At 42.4% G+C, this 24,268-nt stretch overlaps 1 protein-coding gene across 3 annotated transcripts in view; it reads right to left on the bottom strand.

Annotated features, from left to right (window-relative positions):
- The window catches only part of SH3YL1 (SH3 and SYLF domain containing 1), a 47,725-nt gene that overhangs the window by 13,887 nt on the left and 9,570 nt on the right, over window positions 1-24,268 (bottom strand). For 2 of the 3 annotated variants that reach the window (XM_046662169.1, XM_046662171.1), the window contains exons 2-6: window positions 19,109-19,219; window positions 15,549-15,662; window positions 12,918-12,982; window positions 1,411-1,461; window positions 1,079-1,191 (exon numbers count right to left, since the gene is read on the bottom strand). In XM_046662169.1, the coding sequence (XP_046518125.1) occupies window positions 1,079-1,191; window positions 1,411-1,461; window positions 12,918-12,982; window positions 15,549-15,662; window positions 19,109-19,219 (454 nt within the window). The remainder of the gene's footprint in view (window positions 1-1,078; window positions 1,192-1,410; window positions 1,462-12,917; window positions 12,983-15,548; window positions 15,663-19,108; window positions 19,220-24,268) is intronic. The other variant, XM_046662170.1, reaches the window with a different exon arrangement.

The following is a 24,268-nucleotide window of genomic DNA, read 5'->3' as shown; positions in this document are numbered from 1 at the left end:
CTGAGGATGCTCCAGCATCACAAGAGTACTGAGGGTGCTCCAGCATCTCAAGAGCACTGAGGGTGCACTAGCATCTCAAGAGTACTGAGGGTGCTCCAGCATCACAAGAGTACTGAGGGTGCTCTAGCATCTCAAGAGCACTGAGGGTTCTCTAGCATCTTAAGAGTACTGAGGGTACTCTAGAATCTTAAGAGTATTAAGGCTGGGGGGAACCCTTTTATGCTGAGTATTTTCATGGAACTTAGAAACCTTTTTAGATAATTTTACTGTGTAACTTCTACAAACAATCTGGGTTTGAAATATTTCTGAATCACTCAATTAACCTAAGAATAGTTCTTCATTAATAGAGAATAAAATACACGGTAAGTATTGTGAAATCACTCAAGTAAAATATTTCCATTTCAATCTTTCACAATTTAGTTTTTAAAAAAGCTTTTTCTTTCCTGATCAATACTATCCTTTATCAGTTATTTAAACCTGACTTGACTTGGTTCCTTCAAAGCTTACAGGTAAATTTTACGTTCAGTTCCAGTAGACACAATGGCCGGTGTTTCTGAAAAGACTGGCACCTGGGCTAACAACTGTTGCCAATCTTCCATTTTTTTTTTTAAGGATTGGCACCAGGGCTAACAACTGTTGCCAATCTTTTTTTTTTTTTTCTGCTTTATCTCCCCAAAACCCCCCTGTACACAGTTGTATATCTTAGTTGCAGGTCCTTCTAGTTGTGGGATGTGGGATGCCGCCTCAACGTGGCCTGATGAGCAGTGCCATGTCCGCCCAGGATCCGAACCCTGGGCCGCCTCAGCGGAGTGCGCGAACTTAACCACTAAGCCACGGAGCTGGCCCCTATTTAGTTTCTTTTTGTGTGTGCCAACTTCAGATTATTTCACTTTCTCATATGGGCTGTGTTTTGTGAATTCCTTATTTGTAAGCAACCTCAAACCCTCTGGGAGATACATAAATCATAAATTTGTGTCATTTTAACTCAAGCTTCCTCTTAATGCAAAACAATACACACTTTATTATCTAACAATACTTTACTATGCACCAGCTGCTCAACGTACTTAACGGAACTCACCTTCCCAAGGGCCCGACCGCCACAGTGAAATTCCCGCCAAGGGTTAAGTTACCACCTTTTGCAAAAGCTTCTACTGCTCTGTCATAATTCAAGATTATTACCAAATCCGATACCTAAAATGTAGAAATCCATTTACTTAGAAATAATTATGTCTAAATATCACTTAAAATATATGTCGATTAAAACTCAACTATACTCTATACAATGTAACAAGAATTTGAATGTAGACAGAGAAAGGAGATGAAAGAAGAGCCCTATTTTCATTCTGAGCTGACGATGTGGGCAGCTAGTATTTCCACAGGCAATTACAGCCAACACCTCTGAGTACTCACCACGCATGTGCTGAGGTTCCATGCAACTGTCCCCTCCAGTCTTCTAACAACCTTGCAGGGCAGGAGGTGACAGAGCTTTAGGAGGTTAAGTCAACTGTCAGAGTGACCACTAGACCAGACCACACACAGGCAGGTGGGAAGGGTCAAGCATCCCGTCGAGAAAGCCAAGCCAAAGAAAAGAGCAGGAGGAAGGTCAGCATGTCAGGGACAGAGGGGCAGCATCCTGAGGGCCCTTCCCACACTGAGGTCCCTGCGAGGCCTTGCCTGCGACTGGTGAGCCACCCACCGCACACTTCATTTAAGTCAGGGAAGCACAGGATAGCTGGAAGAAAGTCAGTCACCACTAGTCAACGCCTACGACCGCGTGTGAATTCATCAAGTAAAAGCAAAGCCCGGAACACAAGGGTGCTCGGGCCATGTCGCATGGAGCCAGCACCTGTTCCCAGGTTCAGCGCTGCTGTGGCAGAGCCCACTGTGAGAGCTGAAAAGCAACACAGCCCACTGCGAGAGGCCCACAGGCCAGGGCGGTCGTGGGTGGCAGGCCCGGGTTTCAGGCCCATCTCCTCTTTTCAACAGCTGTGTGACCAGGGGTGTTTTGACTACCTGTGGGTCTCTGATCTTTTCACAGTAAAATCTGCATGATAGGACCCCCTCACTGAACTGCGGTGAAGACCAAGCACGCATGTCAAGTGCACTTGGAAGATGGAAGGCATGTGTCATGGTACCAAGAACGCCATTACTAATTAACTATAAATAAGATGCAAGTTTGCAACTAAATTCAATTCTCAAACATAAGAACTAAAGAAACACATGGATCATGCAGGAAAAGCTGGGGGAGAAATGTTCTCAGGAGCCACTGGGCTTCTCTTCTCTGCAGCTGCATCTCCTGAGACCCCGTCCACAGATGTGGTGGCACCCACCTCCCTCTTATGTGTTCAGCCTACTTTGACTCCAAGCACCTGAGTCTCTCATGCTGTCGTCTTGGAACGAAGAACCTGACTCTGTTTGTGACATCTGACTGTTGACAGCTTTCAAGCCCCACATCTGAGCAACCTGGCAAGAAAGCAGGGGCTCCCTCCTCAGGTTCTGGTGAGAGCCCTCCCGCTGGCCCCACACCGTACCCGCCCTAGAACCTGAGACAGTCTTCTTTCCCCATTCCCTCCAGACATTCTTGGGCTGCCTGGAGTCTATCCCAATTTCCCCAGGAAGCCTCATTATTGGGTAAAACCTTTTCACAGTCTCTCAGTATGTGGCACCGTCAGTCTCAACATTCAAACCAAATGTGGGGGACCTGCATCCCACAATGCCTTCCATTCCTCACACCAACAGGCCCTTCCCTGCACACCAATCTTAGGGCTTAGAAATTGAACTCTGACCTCCAACAACAATTTCTCCTCAACTTAAGCCTAGACACTTTCCTCATCACTACAGTGATAGAGCTCAAACAAATTCTCCCTAAAAAGCTGAGTGGGTTTCCTGAAATTACAATCTTGGGTGAAAGCAAGACAGATCACACTTGACGGCCCACCATAGACTCTGGTTTTCAGTGTCCAGCCAGCAAGTGGACAATCCAGACAAGCCAGGGATCAGCGCTTTGGAGCTTTGGACTTTCCTATAATTGTCCAGAAGAGAAAAATTAACATGTTTACACCAAGACTTAGCATTATCTGTCCTTAGACCACTCACTTCCAAATATTTTGTTTTGTTTTGGTGGGTGTGCGTTAGTCATAGAAGCCGGGGAAGTCTCAGTAGTTGCCTAATTGGATCAGTGCTGTAACCTAGACTCAACTGATGCCTGAGCCAATGAAGCCACCAGGTTCTGTCAACAAAGGACCCAGCAGCTGACTTCAGATACTGCCAGAACCCAGCCTGGTCTAGAGGCCAAGACAGCTTGACTCAGGAGTTCCTGACGATCAAGTCACGTCTCACACGTGCTGAAGACGCCATCACCAGCAAGAGGCAGCATAGAGGGTAGAAAGATCACTGAGTGTCCTGGACCCAGGAGACGGGCTCTGGTGCCACCACCATGGGGGGCACTGTGGGTCCCCCAGTGCTGTAGGCCCTGTACCAGCAGGCACACCACCTCTCTGATGCATGCTGAGAGTGGCACTGTTGTCCTCAGGGCAAGACCCACTGTCGTCTGATTTGCCTTCTGTTCTGTCATCAGACCAGGGTAAGTTTACCGGGACCACAGCCTTGCTCGGCCCCTTCCCCTCTCCATCCTGCTTCCCTCAGTCCCTATCGTCCTTTCACTAAGGACATTTGCACAATAAATCCCTTACACCCAAAGCCTGTCCTGGGCTCTGCCAATAGTGAACACATCAGAGACAACCACACACGAGCTGTGTGATCTCAGGCAAGACACTTCACGTCTCTGTGTACTGTATGTAATCACATGTGCACTGCCGAGCTCACACAGTGCCTGAAACCCAGGGCGTGCCATCCAGATGGAAGTTCAGTTAGGATCAGACTGAGCACTAGAGATGAGGACATTCAGGCTTCACTTCCAAGCAGAACCAAGAACACACGGTGTCTCTGAGTCTTCTTTTCCTCGCCTGTGGAAGGAGGCTGACAAGACGTCCTACAAGGGAGTCAGCACCAACGCTGCAGAGAGCCTGCTGACAGGGTGTGAGACAGAAGCCTCCCTTGAATGACCTCTCTGTCACTCACCGGCTCTCTCTTGCTGGAGGAGGCATGTAACTGAGTGGTTTTATCCACAGTGAATGCAGAAACAGCATCTCCCACAGCTATGGTATGGAAGTGGTTTCTATAAGAAACATGTGGGGGTTTTATAAAAATGTTAACTATTGTTAATTTTTCCATTCTAAAATAGAATGGCAGATAATTAAATTATTCAACAAATATTTAGTAGCATGAATTGATTGTGTGAGTGCTGTCTATGTGCTTGGAAGCAAACCCTCTATGGCAGTAGCACTATTAATATCCCATCTCATGGATACAGAGACGGAGGTTCGAGTGATGCCAGCATCATGGCGGAGTGAGTGGTTCCTTTTGTCTCTTCCTCTAAGTTACAACTAAGGGACGCCCATTGTCCAACAGAGGATTCCCTGCACAGCACAACAGGACACAGCGGCATACATGAGGGTCATGGACTGGGTCCTCAGGAAGCAGTGGAACTAGGGGGTGGCCCCCTCTCCCTCCCTGGCAGCAGTGACCCAGGACACGGATCCTCATGCAGTGGCCAGTGTGACTGTGAGTGGAGGCGGGGGCAGCCCAGCCTGCATGTGAAAGCTTGTGCAGCAGCAGTAGCCTGGGCCCTGGTAGAGCCTGCCATGCCACAAAGGCCCGGCTGGTGAAAACACAGACAGCCAACTGGCACAACTATGAACAGACAGGGCGGGAACAGAGAAAACAGCTCCTGCCCCTCCACCAATGATGGCAGGGAGAACCTGTGACCAGAAGCAACACGATCCACAGCAGAACCAGTGATCCTGCTCCCAGTGGTGGCAACCCAAAACCAACTCACCAAAAGCAGGGGCTGCATACAAGTCTCCAGGTCCCCAGGCTCCCACCAGCAACAGTGACATCCATGAACCCAGCACCCCTGGCAGTGGTGCAACCAGGATTCCAAGACAACCCAGGAACAGCAGCACAGATGGTGCACAGGACAGCAGCATCCAAGCCCATGGAGAGCCAGCGGAGGAACAAGAGACTCAGGTGGCCAGAACCAAAGTAACCAAAGCCATACCCAAATAAGGAAAGGTAATTACACCAGAAATGTGCTGGCAGAGGATCAATTCATCAAACACCATGAAGAACCACAGTGGCACCACAAAGCAGAAGGAAGATGACATCTCTCCAGAAACCAAACCCGGAGTCACAGAAGACTACAATCTAACTGACAGAGAATTCAAAGCAGCTGTCATCAAGAAACTCACGACAAGAAAACTCAGACAGACAGTTCAATGAGCTAAGGAACAAAATTAAGGAACAGGAGGAATACTTCACAAAAAAGAATGATGCTCTAAAAAAAAGAACCCAGAAATTCTGGATATGAAGGACACGATTCATGAGATAAAAAATAATGTAGAAAGCATAAAAAACAGAATAGTCCTTATGGAGCAGAGAACTGGTGACCTTGAAGATAGAAACCTAGAAAAGCTTCACATGGTGGAGGAGAGACAACTAAGATTGAAAAGAAATGAAGAAATTCTTCAAGAAATACCTGACTCAATTAGGAAATGCAACATAAGGATTATAGATATCCCAGAAGGAGAGCGAGAGAAAGGAGCAAAGAGCTTGTTCAACGAAATAATAGCTGAGAACTTCCCAAGCCTTGGGAAAGAACTGGAGATGCAAGCACATGAAGCTAACAGAACTCCTAATTACATCAACACAAAAATACCTTCTCCAAGGCATATAATATTCAAACTATCAAAAGTCAATGACAAAGAAAAACTATTAAGGGCAGCAAGGCAGAAGAAAATAACCTATCAAGGAACCCCCATCACACTTTCAGCAAACTTCTCAGCAGAAAACTTATAGGCTAGGAAAGAATGGAAAGAAATATTCAAAATACTGAAAGACAAAAACTTTCAGCCAAGAATTCTCAATCCAGCTAAATTATCCTTCAGATACGATGGAGAAATAAAAGATCTTCAGGTAAACAAAAGTTGAAGGAAGTCATTGTCACTAGACCTGCCTTACAAGAAATGAGGAAAGGAGACCTCCTACCCGAAACAAAAACCAAAGGTTTACAAAGGTTTGAGCAAAGAGATAAATAGACAGAAACAGAAAATTGCAGCTCTCTATTAGAATAGGCAAGTGAACACTTAATTATAACACAAAAGATAAAGGCAAAGAAAATATCAAAAATAACTAAAAACACTTCAATTTAGTCACAAACTCACAACACAAAACAGAATAATTTGTGACAACAAAAACATAGAAGGGGAAAAGGAAACGGATGGAACCTGCTTAGGCTATTGGAGATAAGAGGCTATGAGAAAATGGACTAGCTCATCTATGAGATCTCTTACACAAACCTCATGGTAACCACTAAACAAAAAATCAGAGCAGAGTCACAAATCATAAGCAATAAGAAAAGCATCACGGAAAACCACCAAACTGAAATAGCAGTCAGAAACAGAAAGGAAAAGAAACGAGAGAAATATAGAACAACTGGAAAACAAGAGACAAAATGTCAATATTAAGCCCTCATATATAATTAATCACTCTAAATGTAAATGGACAGAGTTCACCAATCAAAAGACACAGAGTGGTGGGATGGATTAAAAAACAAGACCCAACAACATGCTGCCTCCAGGAAACACATCTCAGCTCTAGAGACAAACGCAGGCTCGGAGTGAAGGGATAGGAGATGACACTTCCAGCAACAGAAAGCAGGCGTTGCCACACTCACATCTGACAGAGCAGACTTCAAGATAAAGAAGACAATGAGAGACAAAGAGGGGCACTATATAACGATAAAAGGGACATTCCACCAAGAGGAAATAACACTTAAGAATATATCTGCCCATAACACAGGAGCACCAAAGTATATAAAGCAAATGTTAACAGACCTACAGGGAGTAATTGACAGCAACACAATAATAGTAGTGGACCTCAACACCCCACTTATGTCAAAGGATAGATCATGAAGACAGAAAGTCAACAAGGAAACAGTGGCTTTAAATGAAACACTAGACCAGATGTACTTAACAGATATCTATAGAACATTCCACCCAAAAACAGCAGAGTACACATTCTTCTCAAGTGCACATGGATCATTCTCAAAGACAGACCATATGTTGAGAAACAAGGGAAGCCTCAATAAATTCAAGAAGATTGAAATCATATCAAGCATGTTTTCTGACCATAATGCTATGAAACTAGAAATTAACTACAAGAAAAAAGAGGGGAAAGTCACAAATATGTGGAGAGTAAATAACATGCTGCTGAACAATCATTGGATCAATGAAGAAATCAGGAAACAATTTTAAAAAATACCTGGAGATAAATCAAAATGAAAACACAAGATACCAACTCTTATGGGATGCAGCAAAAGTGGTACTAAGAGGAAAATTTATAATACTATAAGCCTACCCAAACAAAAAGAAAAATTTAAATAAGCAATCCTAAACTACACATAAAAGAACCAGAAAAAAACCAAACAAAGTCCAAAGGTAGGAGGAGGAAGGAAATAATAAAAAACATAAATGCATAAAATATAGATTGAAAAAACAATAGAAAGGATTGATGAAATGAAGAGCTGATTCTTTGAGAAGATAAACAAAATTGACAAACCTTTAGCCAGACTCACTAAGAAAAAGAGATAAGACTCAAACAAATAAAATTGGAAATGAAACAGGAGAAATTACAATGGATGCCATAGAAACACAAAGGATTGTAAGAGAATATTATAAGAAACTATATGCCAACAAATCGGATAACCTAGAAGAAATGGATAAATTCTTGGAATCATACAATCTCCCAAAACTGAATCAAGAAGAAATATAGAATCTGAATAGACCATTCACAGGTAAAGAGATTGAAAGAGTAATTAAAAACCTCCCAAAAAGCAAATGTCCAGGGGCAGATGGCTTCCACAGTGAATTCTACCATTCAAAGAAGATTTAATACCTATCCTTCTCAAAGTATTCTGAAATATTGAAGAAGATAGGACGCTTCCTAACTCATTCTATGAGGCCAACATTATCCTTATACCAAAACCAGAAAGGACAACACAAAAAAGGAAAATCACTGATGAACATATATGTAAAAATCCTCAACAAAATATTAGCAAATTGAATACAGCAATACATTAAAAGGATCATACACTATGATCAAGTGAGATTTATTCCAGGGATGCAGGGATGGTTCAAGATCTGAAAATCAATTATTGCAATACACCACACTGACAAAATGAGGGATAAAAATCATATGATCATCTCAATACATGCAGAGAAAGCATTTGACAAGGTACAACATCCATTTGTGATAAAAACTCTAAACAAAATGGGTATAGAAAGAAAATATCTCAACATAATAAAGGCCATATATAACAAACCCATAGTCAAAATCAAACTCACTGGGGAAAAACTGAAAGCCATCCCTCTGAGAACAGGAACAAGACAAGGGTGCCCACTTTCATCACTCTTATTCAACATAGTGCTGGAGGTTTTGGCCAGAGCAATTAGGCAAGAAAAAAAAAATAAAAGGGATCCAAATTGGAAAGGAAGAAGTGAAACTCTCATTGTCTGCAGATGACATGATTCTATATATTGAAAACCCTAAAGAATCCACCAGAAAACTATTAGAAACAATAAGCAACTACAGCAAAGTTGCAGGGTAGAAAATCAACTTAGAAAAATCAGTTGCATTTCTATACACTAATAATGAATAACAGAAAGAGAAATCAAGAATACAATCCTATTTACAATCACAACAAAAAGAAAAAATATCTGGAATAAATTGAATCAAAGAGGTGAAAACCTAGACACTGAAAACTATAGGACACTATTGAAAGAAATTGATGATGACATAAAGAAATGGAAAGATATTCCATGCTCATGAATTGGAAGAATAAACATAGTTAAAATTTCCATATTACGTAAAGCAATCTATAGATTCAATGCAACCCAAATCAGAATCCCAATGACATTCTTCACAGAAATAGAACAAAGAATCCTAAAATTCCTATGGGGCAACAAGACCCCGAATAGACAAACCAATCCTGAGAAGAAAAGAACAAAGCTGGAGGCATCACAATCCCTGACTTCAAAATATACTACAAAGCTATAGTAATCAAAACAGCATGGTACTGGCACAAAAACAGACACAGATCAATGGAAAAGAAGTGAAAGCCAAGAAATAAAACCACACATCTCTGGGCAGCTAATCTTCAACAAAGGAGCCAAGAACACAGTAGAGAAAGGAAAGTCTCTTCAATAAATCGTGTTGGGAAAACTGGACAGCCACATGCCAAAGAATGAAAGTAGACCATTATCTTACACCACACACAAAAATTCACTCAAAATGATTAAAGACCTCAATGTACGATCTGAAACCGTAAAAGTTCTAGAAGAAAATATAGGCAGTATGCTCTTTGACATCAGTCTTAGCAGCATCTTTTAAAATACCATGTCTACTCAGGCAAGGGAAATAATAGAAAAAATAAACAAATGGGACTACATCAGACTAAACAGCTTCTGCAAGGCAATGGAAACCAGGAACATAACAAAAAGACAACCCAACAACTTGGAGAAAATATTTGCAAATCATACATCTGACAAGGGGTTAAATTTGAAAATACATAAAGAACTCACACAACTCAACAACAAAACAAACCACCTGATCAAAAAATGGGCAGAGGATATGAACAGACATTTTTCCAAAGAAGATACACAGATGGCTAAGAAACACATAAAACAATGTTCAACATCACTAATCATTAGGTAAATGCAAATCAAGACTACAATAAGATATCACCTTATACCTGTCAGAATGGCTATAACCACCGAGACAAAAAACAACAAATGTTGGAGATGATGTGGAGAAAAGGGAACCCTCATACACTGCTCATGGGAATGCCAACTGGTGCAGCCACTATGGAAAACAGTATGGAGATTCCACAAAAGACCGAAAATAGGAATAGTATATGACCCAGCTACTCCACTACTGGTTATTTATCCAAAGAACATGAAATCAACAATATGAAGAGATTTACGCAGCCCTATGTTCACTGCAGGATCATTCACCATGGCCAAGACATGGAAGCAACCCAAGTGCCTACTGACTGAGGACTGGATAAAGAAGACGTGGTAGATATACACGATGGAACACTACCCAGCCATAAGAATGACAAAATCTTTTCATTTGCGACAACATGGGTGGACCTTGAGGGTATTATGCTAAGTGAAATAAGCCAGACAAAGAAAGACAAACACTGTATGATTCACTCATATGTGGAAAAAAACACATGGACAAAGCAAACAGTTCAGTGGTTACCAGAGGGGAAGGGGGTGGGGTGGGCAGAAGGGGTAAAGAGGCACATATGTGTGGTCATGGATGAAAACTAGACTACTCGTGATGAACACGATGCAGTCTATACAGAAACAAATATAATAACGTACACCTGAAATGTGCACAATGTTATAAGCCAATATGACCTCAACGAAATAATTTTTAAAAGTTACACTGGAAATGAGGGAAAAAAGATGCTGAGATTGATTTTGGGCATCTACTTGGTGCTTGATGCTCTGCAGTCTGAGGACACAGGTATGAAGGAGAAAGTCTCTGCCTTCATTGTGCTCACAGTCTACGTAGGGGCCAGGCAGGAGAAGTAACAGGCTAACACACGCATCAAACACCCCATGAGGTTAGGAGCAAGGTGCTAGGAAGAGGAGGAATCCGCACCGCCGAGGGTTGGACTCGTTTCTCCCGGAATTGAGGACGTCTGTCCCCTGCCCCACCAGCCACAGGCCTGCTGACTCTCAGAAGCCAGAGCTGCTGCTGCCAACACAGTCCTCACACAGACGCTCACTCTCCCTCGCTCCACTTCACGAGAGCAGCCTGTGTCACCCCGTCGATGCCCTGAGACTTCTCCAGCTTCCTCGCTCATCCTTAGAAGCAGGAGGAGCGCGGCGTCAGAGCGGTTGGTTGGGAAATGAAGGTGACAGGTGCTCATGATGAAACCCAAGAATGCTTCCTGGAGAGCCACACCCATACTTTTTGTTAACATTGACAAGCAATCAGCTGCTACAATGTTACAATCACACTCAGCAATGAACCTGTAGCCTCTCAGAAGCAAAGTCGTCATGGTTAAGACGAATAAAGCCAGTCTTTCCATCCCCTAGGACCTCTTCTCATCTCCACTTGAAATAAATATTTTAAAACTGTATGCTATTTAAATAAATCTCCAGAGTGAATTTCTACACTGCCCACGAGGGTAAGCTTTGCAACCAAACGTTTCTATACATAGCAAGTATAAATAAGCATTGAAAAGACAGAGAAGATATTAACAATAAAAATTATAATAGTTTACGTCATTCCAAGTGCTTTTAAAGTATAAATTCATTTATTTAATAGGCCCAGAGGGAAGGCTCTTTGCATCTCTCTTTTACAGGTGAAGAAACTAGGGTGCAGAGAGGAAGAAGGAGACGGCCAAGCCCCCAGGGTTGGAAGGTGCTGGGGCGGGAGCCGAGCCCAAGAGTCTCAGACCTCGCTCCTACCGCCCAGCCGCTGGGCCACGTCGCCTTTGGAAGGCGATCACATGTGTCATTTTACAGAACGTGGATTTCAAATCTTTCCGTTTTGTTACTGGACGACAGGACCACCTGGGACTCCACTCGTTTCTCACGGCTATTGACACGCACTATGGCCCCAAATCCACAATTTCCAAAGAACCATCGTGGTGACTCGGTTTCGATCTTTAATATACTAAATTTACGGCAGTCGTTATTACTCGGTCTCTCATCATTTTTGAAATGAATGTTACTTGAGACAGATCCCCAAAGCCTACCCCTCAGCCGCACATGGAGGCAGCAGTGGACAGACCGAGCTGTGACTCAGGACAAGTGGCACCGGAGCAGAGCGCCATGCGGTGGAGAGAAAAACGGGTCTGCAAGGTGAGGGCAGGAAGGTCCTGCAGCTGATGAAAACGCACGTTCCACCAGAGGGCGACATTTCTGAAGGCTTTGATTTGGTTGAATAAGCAACAAAAAGGCAGTCACAATAAGCAAAACTCAAGTATGCTCCTCTCTTCCTAGCACAGATTTATGCAGCAGCGAGAAAAGAAGTTCAAACAAGATAAAAGGAGAGAAGGGGAAATACTTCCTCCTAATAATGCCGAGGGGATTTAAGACTATGGCAAGAAGCAAACTCATAGGAGGACAGCTGAGGAGGAAGCGGACTGAAATTAGAGAGGGAAATGACTTGAGAAATGTAGGAGATTTGATTTACCACTTAGCAATAAATCAACAGACGAAAGATTAACACTGCGCAGAAGACGATCCTATGTAAAGGACCTCTGTAAACAAGTACATCCTAGTGCAATTTCCAGGCCATTTGAAAGAAGCCAGAATCATCAGCAGCAAAGATATAAAATGAAACAAGATGAAGTCAATCTTTACTCAAAGAATTTCAAGTCATTCGAATACCAGATGGAACAAAACTGGATTTTGCCACAAATGATGACACACTGTCTGAGCTCTGACTGCCCACTGAGGAGATAAGCAACTTTGCAGTTAGCAAGCCCAAAACTGCCAATTACAGTTCGTCAGAGCTGAGACGTAACTGCTCTGCAGATGCGCTAAAGATGGAGCAGATGAGATGGTGGATGAGAAATTCTTCTCTCAGTGAAAGAAAAGGAAAGAAAAATGGTAAACAGTAGATAGTTTTAGGTAGAGCTTTATCAAGGAAATAAAAGGGAAGAGTTGCCAAGGGTGGTAAAATAATAACAGTAGGAAATCACTCACCTTTCAGCTATGAAGCTTTGGTTGTTTTAGAGAACATAGCAACTGCATGCATACATGCCACCCACTTACCTCAATTCCTATTTCAAATCCTCCGCCAAGCCCAGCTATCCCGATGGCGGAAGGTGCAGACCATTCTAGGAAAGAGAGCAGCCAAACAAACATGACGATTACATTAAAACCCCTTGGCACATGAATATGGGAAGGGAAAACGCAAAAATGCGAATGGATGGTCTTTCTTTTTAAAATAATGAGACTTCAGCCTTTTCCCCTATGTTTTCAATTTTTTTAAGAACCTATATAATTTTTAAGTTAAAAATATTTGAAAGATATTAGATCTTCATTACGGTCTCATAGACTCTCAAATCCATGTTCTTCAATATTCTCTATAAACAGGCATAATACCAAACTATTGAATTTTCACCAACCAAACACACATAGCATTTGATAATTTCAACTATCAATACATATTTTTTTAAGGTATGCTTTTTTGGTGAGGAAGATTGGCCCTGAGCTAAGATCTGTGCCCATCTTCTTCTATTTTATGTGGGCCACCGCCTCAGCATGCTTTGATGAGCAGTGTCATGTCCATGCCGGGGATCCAAACCTGCGAACCCCAGGCTGCTGAAGTGGAGCACGCGAACTTAACTGCTCAGCCACGGAGTGGTCCCCCAATATCTTTATAATGTTTGACAAAGGTGATGGTGATTCCAGCCTTTAGTAAGAATTTTATCATAGACATAAGAGAGCAGGAGGATTCTGAAGAGTTCATTACACTCTAAGAGTAATACAATCCTAACTATTTCTGTTATAAATGTCTGAGGGCAAAAGCCTTTGTGACACCCTTTCTGCCCAGTCAAAGCACAAGAAATAGGCTACAAATTAAAGATTACTAAAATTCTAACAAGATAAATTTCCTTACATTTGGAAACTAAGTGCAAAAATTCCACTTGCCACTATCTGGTACGTTTCACGATTACTGTATGCTTATTTTTCCTGATACAGAAACAGTTACATTAAACCAGTCTAGAAAAAAAAAATTAATTTGGTGGGGGGAGGGTGGGATGGTCCAGATAAAGTACTTTCTGGAAATGCTTATTAACTCCCTGACCCTGGCTCTGCTGGCTGCTGTGTGTTCTAGATGACAGGATGTTGCTGGACTCCATCCAGAACTAATCTACTGGGCTTAGAGGAGTTCTGAGGACAGAAATCAGCGTCTTACACTCCCAAAGTTCTTGTCCACTTCCCGCGTTAGGAGCTGCCCCTGTTAAAGACCGCGCTTCTGGCCAGGATCGGGGCCCTTGCTGTGCCTCTCTGGGTGGCTCTCAGATCGCCCTCTGTGGTGAGCAGCTGCTGCTGGGCAGGGTGGGAGGAGAGACGTAGGTGTTTCCCCCAGCAGGAAGGTCCACCACAGGTTCTGAGAAACCTGGAGGAGACAGCTCACCCACCTTTTGAGACGGCCACCCTGTCAGGGCCGTGGAACCTGCAGCACCGAGGGCGCCCTGTAGACCTGCAGCCCCTCTGACCGTGGACCCTGAACCTGCCTCGGCTCTGTCTGGTTGCACTGCTGAGAAGTCTGCCCATGAAAATCACGTAATGCTTGAGGGGACGAGAATTCTGTCTCCTGTTTCACAGCCCAGCACTGAGCTGGGAAACTGAGTCACGACTCCAGGGGGTGCTGCCGTTTACTGGGGGCACATCATGCAGGAACGGTGGACCCACCAACCAAGGTTCAAGGGCTGTGTGCCCAGCAACACCCAGGTGTATCTATGGTCAGTGAACGTTCCAGTCCCTCTCTCAAAATAAATGAACTTATCTACACTAAAAAACAGCTATTAACAGAAAAATGAGTTCAGTTATATGACTGAATGGCAATGTTAAATTGTTATAAAAAGCATGTTAGGTGGTTATGACACACCTACATACATTCTAAATAATTTCTAAAAATGTTGGTTCTTGGAATTCAAGGCAAACATGTTTCAATTTCGTCCCTGAGGAGTCAAGTATCAGATTTCACCCTAGGAAGTAAAACCAAATTGTATTGATCTTGATATGATTCTGCACTGGCGATATGGTTTAAAATGTTTCAGTCTTTATGATTTCCCACAGGAACATTAGAAAAGCTTATTTTCTTATCAACTTCCAGAAAACAAAAGAAAACAGTCATACCATGAAGTTCAGGAGTAAGAATTCATATTTAACAACAGAACACAAATAGTGTTTAACATTTGCTCCAGGGAAGAACTACAACACTGTGTACACAAGACCAAGCCAGATCTGCTCCGAACCGGCTAACAGTCACGCGCTGCAGTGTGACATTTGGGTCAACAGTGGACCACAAGTGTGCGGTGGCCCCGTAAGGTCAGCACCACAGAACCTTGGTGTGTGTAGGATACACCATCCGGGTTTGTGTGAGTAACTCTGTGATGTTCGCACAATGACGAAATCACCTGACACGTTTCTCTGAACGTGTCCCTGTCGTTAAGCGACGCATCACTGTATTTTGAGAGGAGAGAAATAGGAAGGTCCCTGCCTTCAGTTATTGGATGCCCACAGCGCACATCTGAGGGAGCAGCCCTCAGGATGACAATCGTAAGTGGCATGGGAAACCTGTCACGTGCCCTATGAAACATGTTCAAAATGGAAACAGAACAAAGGAAGAATTAAGATTCTTGCCCCTCCGAGTGAAGAACATCCACTTACTCCCATCCGGAAGACGCGCCAGGACGACCCCACTGCCTCCTCGCGCCGTCACCAGGAACCCAGCTTTGATCACAGACAAAACCGCGAGGCCCTTGGCCTTCGCAATCACGTGGGCTGCAAAGATAGGGACAATAGGCAGGAAGCATTCTTAACACCCAGGCCCAAACAGACAAGCATGTGCTGCACAGTCAGGGCACCGGGGCTCCAGAAGGTCTTGAGGGCACGTGTGAGCCACAGACAACCCTGAGTCACCAGCAGCCGTGCCTGAAGCCTGCGTGCTCCCCCTCTCCTTCTGTGCTGATACTTCTGCAGGGCTAAGTGTGACATCGTCAGTGCTCGAAACCCTGAAACTGCCATAATAAATGGATATTTGGATGAGATTTTATTGATATTGATACCAACTCTGATATCAGTTTCCCCACATTAAACCCAGCATATATGAGGTTAAAACCAAAACACTCATTCCCTGCTTACTCCCTGGCTTCCTGGCTCCAGAATCCACTATCCTCCATGGAGACAGACACTGTCAAGGACAACCACCTGGATTCGTTATCTCCTCCTCATAAAGAGATAGGCTGGTAGGAAAGCTGCTGACCAGCAAGGTCACAGCTCCCTCCTCTCTGTAAGTGTGTCAAGGCCAAACACAGGCTGGTATGAAAGCTCCGACCAGCAAGGCCATATGCTCCCCCTCCCCTACCTAAAACTCCAAATAAAAACCCTTCCTTTTAGCTTCTCAAGGAGTTTGGGATTTTAGCGTTAGCTGCCCTCTCTCCTTGCTCAGTGCTGTGCAATAATAAAATTCCTACTTTCTTCCACTATGCCCAGTGTCAGAGACTGGCTTGCTGCACAACGGGTGAGCGAACTCACTTCAGGTTTGATACCAATATCTAGTAGCAGGACAAATAACTTTGAGACTTCAATTAATTTAGAACATCATTCATAATTTAAAAAACAAGTTACTGTTTTCAAAGAAATTAAGATCTATACAGTATTAATGAGAAACTGTAAAAATGACCAAAATGCAGCATATGCAGCAGAACTTTGATCTTAAAGCCATACAGTCAAGTTCACCTTTTATCACTATGAAAATGCACATTCAAAATCAGAAAATTCAGTGATTTTGCCACTTAAAAAGTTTTTAACTTTATAAAATGATCTTTTATAGAATTTGAGTAACATATAACTCCTAGTGCACTGAAAACCTAATTCAATTTACAAATATTGGTTTAGTCACATTTCAGAGAAGTTCATGACATAAAACGAGGGTTATTAACATGTGTACCCACTACACACACTGCCCACCACTTTGTGGATTTATTCACATGATGGAACTTCCTTTAAACAACAGAGGAAGACTGAACATTGGGCATTGTTCCTGGACTCTGATATTATCTTAAGGTAGTTTAATTTATCATCCCTTTAGGTAAATATTCTGTCAAGGAAATCAAACGAGGCACTACCCTCAAATACACAAAAGGCTTTATAAGTGTTCCTAAAAAACACTGAATTTCTAACATAATTATGCAGACCATTTCGAAATTTAGATTAATAACAGACTCTCAGGGACAATTCACCCAAGAGCACGAAGACGTCACACACAGATGGTCGTGGAGTCGCTCGTCACTAAGCAAAGTGGAAAGCAAGTTTGGCTTCCTAGATGGAGTCTCCTCAGTGCACCTCACTTGGCATTTTAAAGTTATAAACGTGCCCTCACGAGGTGGAAACCAGTATTACACATCACATGGGTTTGCTCCTACAACCGCACGTTGGCAGAATATCTTCCTCAGCACCTCTTATTCCATCCTCACTTAATGCTTTTATAGTTGGCGCTGCCTCTGTTTAGAAACATTGGAGATAACACAAGCATATGTTTTAAAATGAACATGTTTTAAATGTCAAGTATATTTTTATAGATTATCCGCCCAAATGCAGGGACACTAAAATACCACCAGTCCCTAAATAATTTGCCAATGAGCTTTTAGAATGTCCTGATGGCAGATTCACTCTCTAAATTTAGTTCCACTTACGTCTCAGAGCCCTTCAATCAAAGGGGGCGAACTCACACCACCAAGAAGGCCTAAGAGTCAAGGCATTTTGTTTTAAAATGCCTTATAGATGTTCTCTTCTGTTACATGAGACATCACCTTTGTTTTAAAGTAAACATAAAGTCCTCTCCCTCCTCATCCCAAGGAAGGCTGCACGGAGGATGCGGTCTGTCCCTGACAGCTGCGGGGCCCTCTCTCTGTGACACACACCTGACACCCACAGGAGTGAGCCTTGACTCAGGCTATTGCGTGAACTGATGTTCATTTTCTGAGCTACACCCACTGAAAGGGAGTGGCAGGCAGAAGAAAGGCAAGACGGAACTTGGCTGTACAAAATCCATGAAAAATAATCCATACTCGGATGTTTTTAAGTTAGGAAACATGGTTTATCCACAAGTTGGGCGAGCCTGACACATACGTGGATGCTGACAGAGATCAAGAAACATCTTCCATCTCCGGCTTCAGAATACTCTACCGAAAATTCAGCTTTCCTAGGTGAATTTTCTTCCAGTGCTAAAGCAGTGCTTCTCAAATTTGCATGTGCATGCAACTCCCTGAGACCCCGTGTAAATGCAGGTTCCGACTGACGAGGCCTAAGCGGAGCCTGCGGTCCTGAACTTCTCACAAGCTCCTGGGTGACCACAGCTGCTGGTCCAGTCTGCACTTGGAATAGAAAGCTCCCATCTTAAGTGAGAGGAGTGGCTGAGCCACATAAGGATAATTATTATTAATATTATTATTATAAGAACAAATTAAAATTTTTTAAAACATGTAAAGGTCTGTTAACTTCAGGAAATCTGGCTTAAGAAATTAAACTGTTTCTTTAATGCAGGCTCAGTCAGCATTCTAGTCTGCAGCACTGCCCAAGCCAGCGTGCATGTGACTGTCCAGGAAACAGCCTACAGGTCCCCTGGCATGGTGAAGCACAGGCAGCAGTGCCAGAGGCTCAGCTCCAGACCAGGTCCCATGCGGTCAGTCTGGCTGCCAAGAGTCATAGGAGAAGCGTGTTAAAAATCTGCGCTCCTGGCCACACTGCCCAGGGTCTGATCCAGCAGGTTGGGGGGAGCTTAGGGATGTATTTTAATGACCCAGGGAACCCTGATGTGCAGATGTGTTGGGAATTACTGATCGGTGTCTTCTTAAACCACTATAAAATGTAAACGTTTTATCAAGAAAGGGAAAACACAAAGTTAAAGTTTATTTATGAGATTAGCTAGTGAGTTTGCAGGATAAGCTTGCAAGGTTCTCAGAAACTGAGGACAGGAGCAGGTGGGGCTGAGGAGAGCCGCAGTGGAGAGGGAGGCACAGTGTTTAGGGTCACAGCCCCCTCAAAGGGGAGGCGGCCAAGAGAGGCAGGAGGCCTCCAGGAGGCCAGCTGGGAAGACGGCCAGGAGGAAAGGCGGTCTGAGGGCCTGTGGCTCCAGGGGCTTGACGGCCTGAAGTCAACAAATGCAGAAAGAGACTCAGAAAACAAGACGAATTTAGAAATGAACAGCATGCATTTTATTTACCTACCAGGAATGATCTTATCAGGTCCATTTCTGGAAGTTATTTCCGTGAATTCTCTTAGGATTTTAGCAGCTTTTTTTGCTTCTGATTTCAAATTGGAAGGTATAGGGTTATTCACTGAAAGATTAAAAAGAAAAGATTTGATCAAAAAATCTACTAAGTTATAAGTTAGAAGCTTATTGTAATTTCATTTGTCTCATACAAAATTAAGCATTAATAAACTGAATCCTACCAAAGGAAATAAATTAGAATCCTCAATTATTGACTGTTTCATCTCTGTTTTCCTAATAAATTAAATTCACTCTGAGATTGGGAATCCCTAAACTCTCAAAATCCCAGACATCACAAAATCATGAGATTCTAAAGGATCATGAACAAAATCTGGTCCAATCTCCTGTTAAAAAAGAGACTTCAGGCCTAAAATGGAGTCAGTAATGCTAAGCCCACACCAGCAAACAAGACAACACTAACAGCAGTGTCAGCCCCTCCCAGGAGTGGGACCTTCACCCGGTCCAGCTGGAGTTGCCTGGTCAGCTCCTGTGAGGCAACCAGCCTTCCCCCAAACAACCCACTCCCTGGCACAGCCTCTGAGCCCTCCTGCCCGAGAGGTCTCCCCTGAGGTCAGCTGCTCCCAGCTCCTTCCCGTTTAGCAGACAGGATGCTGCCCGACTCCCCGAATAAAGCAATCTCCAATTTACTTAGCAGGATTTTGGGTTTTCTTCACATTCCCAATTAAGCATCTGCTCCCTGTAACTCTTAATTCACCTCAATACCAATAAAAAACATTAAAATTTTAAGAATTAACAAAAGATGTATTTTACAACTGTCTATAATAAATAATATAAAATTTAATATATTTGTCTATTTTTTTCAAAAATGTTTGAACTATCTGTCTGGATTTTCCTTATTAGCAAAATTTTTGGAGACAGGAATGGACTGATTACTGCAAGTACCGAATACTTCATTTGTACTGCATTTTACGTTTCCAGTATTGCTTCGGTATTCATAAACTCATACAAGCGACTGTTGGTCATAACAGTGCTCACATAATCCAGGTCTGGCCTAGGTGGGGATGGATCACTCCCTCATCACAGGACCAGGAGTCAGAAGAACCAAAGAAACAAGGGGCTTCAATGTAAAATCTGCTGTTCGGACCATCAGATGTATTTCTCATTTCAAAGACAGTGTTTTCAGCACTGAAAGTTCCATCGGGATCTTTTCCATTCCTTCCATCCCTGGCCTCCTTATGTTTATGTTGTTCTTTAAATCCCCGAGCATATTTTAAAAGGTGCTGTCATATCCTTGTCTGATAATCACATCATCTCTGTCCTTTCTGGGTCTGTTTTTGACTGACCCTTTTTCCTCTTTCTACCCATTTCTGGTAGAATGTGACCGTTGCTACTTGAGTGAATACTGCCACGTTGAGCGTCGTGATTTTGCTGTCTGCTTTAAACAGTGCTGAGCTGTGCTGGCAGGCAGTGAGTTACCCGAAGGTCAGTCCATCTTTCCAAGAGCTGCTGTTGGGTTTGCTTGGCGGGGTGTAAAGTGGTCTTCAGGGCGAGGTGGCCCTGCAATCAAGGTCTGACTCCTCGGGCTCTCTCCCAAATGTGCTCTCATTACTGAGCTCTCTCCCAGCCTCGAGAAAGCTCTGAGAATTGCTCACCTCGCGGCTTCTTGGTGGTTGTTCTTAGCCCTGCCTTGAGAGTTCAGCCCACACACACAATGCTCGGTATTCAGCCAAGGCTCAAGGGTCCTTTGCAGATTTCCAGAGCTCTTTCTCTCTTTAACTCCCTCTGCTCTGGAAATCCGCTCTGCAAATTCTGGATGCTCAGCCTCTCAGCTCCATCTGTCTCTTCCATTCAGCAGGAACACATGCTCCAGCACCCCCTCCATGGGCTGTAGCTCAGAAAGTGCCCCGGGCAGGACACAGGCAGCCATAGAGTTCAGTCCACTTTCCCTCCTCTCTGGGGTCTCAGACCTGCTGAGGGTCTGGCGAGGCTGTGCGGACACAGGCTTGCTCTGGAGGGCAGAAGCCTTAAAGGTCAGATCGTACATATTTCAGGCTTTGCAGATCAAGAGGCAAAGTTGAGTTCTCCAATCAAAAGACACCAAGGAGCTGGATGGATTGAAAAAACGAGACCCACCAATATGCTGCCTCCAGGAAACACATCTCAACTCTAAAGAGAAACATAGGCTCAGAGTGAAGGGATAGAAGACAATATTCCAAGCTAATGGCAAACAAAAGAAAGTAGGTGTTGCCATACTTATATTAGAGAAAGCAGACTTCAAGATAAAAAAAGCAAGAGAGGCAGTATATAATGATAAAAGAGACATTCCACCAATAGGATGTAACACTTATTACCATATACGGATCTAACAACACAGGGACACCAAAGTTCATAAGGCAACTATTAACAGACCTAAAGGGAAAAATTAACAGCAACACAATAATAGCAGGGAACCTCAACACCCCACTTACATAAAGGCAGATCATTCAGACAGAAAGTCAACAAGGAAATACTTGATTTAAATGAAATACTTGATCAGATGGGCATAAAAGATAACATATATATATAAAGCATTCCATCCAAAAACAGCAGAATACACATTCTTCTCAAGTGCACGGGGATCATTCTCAAAGATTGACAATATGCTGGGAAACAAGGCAAGCTTAAATAAATTTAAGAAGACTGAAATCATCTCAACCATCTTTTCTAACCACAGTGCTATGAAACTAGAAATCAACCACAGTGCTATGAAACTAGAAATCAACTACAAGAAAAAATCTGGGAAAGTTAGACTAAACAACATGCTACTGAACAACCAATGGATCAATGAAGAAATCAAAGGGGAAATTAAAAAATACCCAGAGATAAATGAAAACGAAAATATGACATACCAACTCTTATGGGATGCAGCAAAAGTGGTCAGAAGAGGGAAATTCATAGCAATACAGACCCACTACAACAGACAAGAAAAACCTCAAATAAGTAGTCCTAAACTGTACCTAACAGAACAAGAAAAGGAAGAACAAACAAAGCCCAAAGTCAGAAGAAGGAGGGAAATAATAAAAATCAGAGCAGAAATATATGAAATAGGAACTAAAATCCTTCCTACTGAGAAAGGATTAAGGAAACTAAGAGATGGTTCTTTGAGAAGATAAACCAAATTGACAAACCCTTAGCCAGACTCACTAAGAAAAAAAGAGAGAAGGCTCAAATAAACAAAATTAGAAATCAAAGAGGAGAAATTACAATGGATATCACAGAAATACAAAGGATTATAACAGAATATGATGAACAACTATAAGCCCACAAATTGGATAACCTAGAAGAAATGGATAAATTCTTAGGCTCATATAACCTTGCTAAACTGAATCAAGAAGAAATTGAAAATCTGAATAGACCCATAACAAGTAAATAGATTGAAATAGTAATCAAAACATCCCAAAAAACAAAAGTCCAGGACCAGATGTTTTCTCTGGAGAATTCCACCAAACTTTCAAAGAAGATTTAACGTGTATCATTCTCAAACTTTTCCAAAAAATTCAAGAAGATGGAACACTTCCTAACTCATTCTATGAGAACAACATTACCCTAACACTAAAGCCAGACAAGGACAACAGAAAGAAGGAAAATTATAGGCCAATATCACTGATGAACAGAGATGCAAAAATCTTCAACAAAATATTGGCAAATTGAATACAGCAATACATTAAAAAGATCATACACCATGATCAAGCAGGACTTATACCAGGGATGCAGAGATGGTTCAACATCTGCAAATCAATCAATGTGACACACCCCATTAACAAAATGAGGAAGAAAAACAACATGATAATCTCAATATCATCTCACATGATCATTTCACAGAGAAAGCATCTGACAGGATCCGACATCCAATTATGATAAAAACTCTCAATGACATGGATAAAGAAGGAAAGTACCTCAACATAACAAATGCCATATATGACAAACCCACAGCTAACATTATGCTCTATGGAGAAAACTGAAAGCCATCCCTCTGAGAACAGGAATGAGACAAGGGTGCCCGCTCTCATCACTCTTATTCAACATAGTGCTGGAGGTTTTGGCCAAAGCAATTAGGCAAGAAAAAGAAATAAAAGGAATCCAAAGTGGAAAGGAAGAAGTGAAACTCTCACTGTTTGCAGATGACACGATTCTATATATTGAAAACCCTAAAGAATCCATCAGAAAACTATTAGAAATAATCAACAACTACAGCAAAGTGGCAGGGTACAAAATCAACTTGTAAAAATCAGTTGCATTTCTATACTCTAATAACGAACTAGCAGAAAGAGAAGTTAAGAATACAACCTCATTTATAATCACAACAAAAAGAACAAAATATCTAGAGATAAACTTAACTAAAGAGGTGAAAGACCTATGCACTGAAAACTATAAGACATTATTGAAAGAAACTGAAGAAGATATAAAGAAATAGAAAGATATTCCATGCTCATAGATTGGAAGAATGAAGACAGTTAAAATTTCCATATTACCTAAAGCAATCTACAGATTCAATGAAGTCCCAATCAGAATCTCAATGATGTTCTTCACAGAAATAGAACAAAGTATCCTTAAATTATATGGAACAACAAAGAACCTTGAATAGCCAAAGCAATCCTGAGAAAAAAGAACAAAGCTGAAGGCATCACAATCCCTGACTTCAAAATATACTACAAAGTTATAGTAATCAAAACAGCGTGGTACTGGTACAAAAACAGACACACAGATCAAAGGAACAGAATAAAGGGCCCAGAAATGAAACAACACATCTATGGACAGTTAATCTTTAACAAAGGAGCCAAGAACATACAATGGAGAAGGATAGTCTCTTCAATGAATGGTGTTGGGAAAACTGGACAGCAACATGCCAAAGAATGAAAGTAGACCATTATCTTACACCACACACAAAAATTCACTCAAAATGATTAAAGACTTCAATGTATGACCTGAAATCATTTTGTAGAAGAAAATATAGGCAGTATACTCCTTGACATTGGTCTTAGCAGCATCTTTTAAAATATCATGTCTACTCAGGCAAGGGAAACAATAGAAAAAATAAACAAATGGGACTACATCAGATTAAACAGCTTCTGCAAGGCAATGGAAACCAGGAATAAAACGAAAAGACAACCCACAA

Source organism: Equus quagga, chromosome 5, assembly GCF_021613505.1.
Source record: "Equus quagga isolate Etosha38 chromosome 5, UCLA_HA_Equagga_1.0, whole genome shotgun sequence".
In the NCBI taxonomy this organism is placed as follows: Eukaryota; Metazoa; Chordata; class Mammalia; order Perissodactyla; family Equidae; genus Equus; species Equus quagga.
Note: the sequence above shows the minus strand (reverse complement) of the source record. Positions and strands in the feature narration are given on the sequence as shown.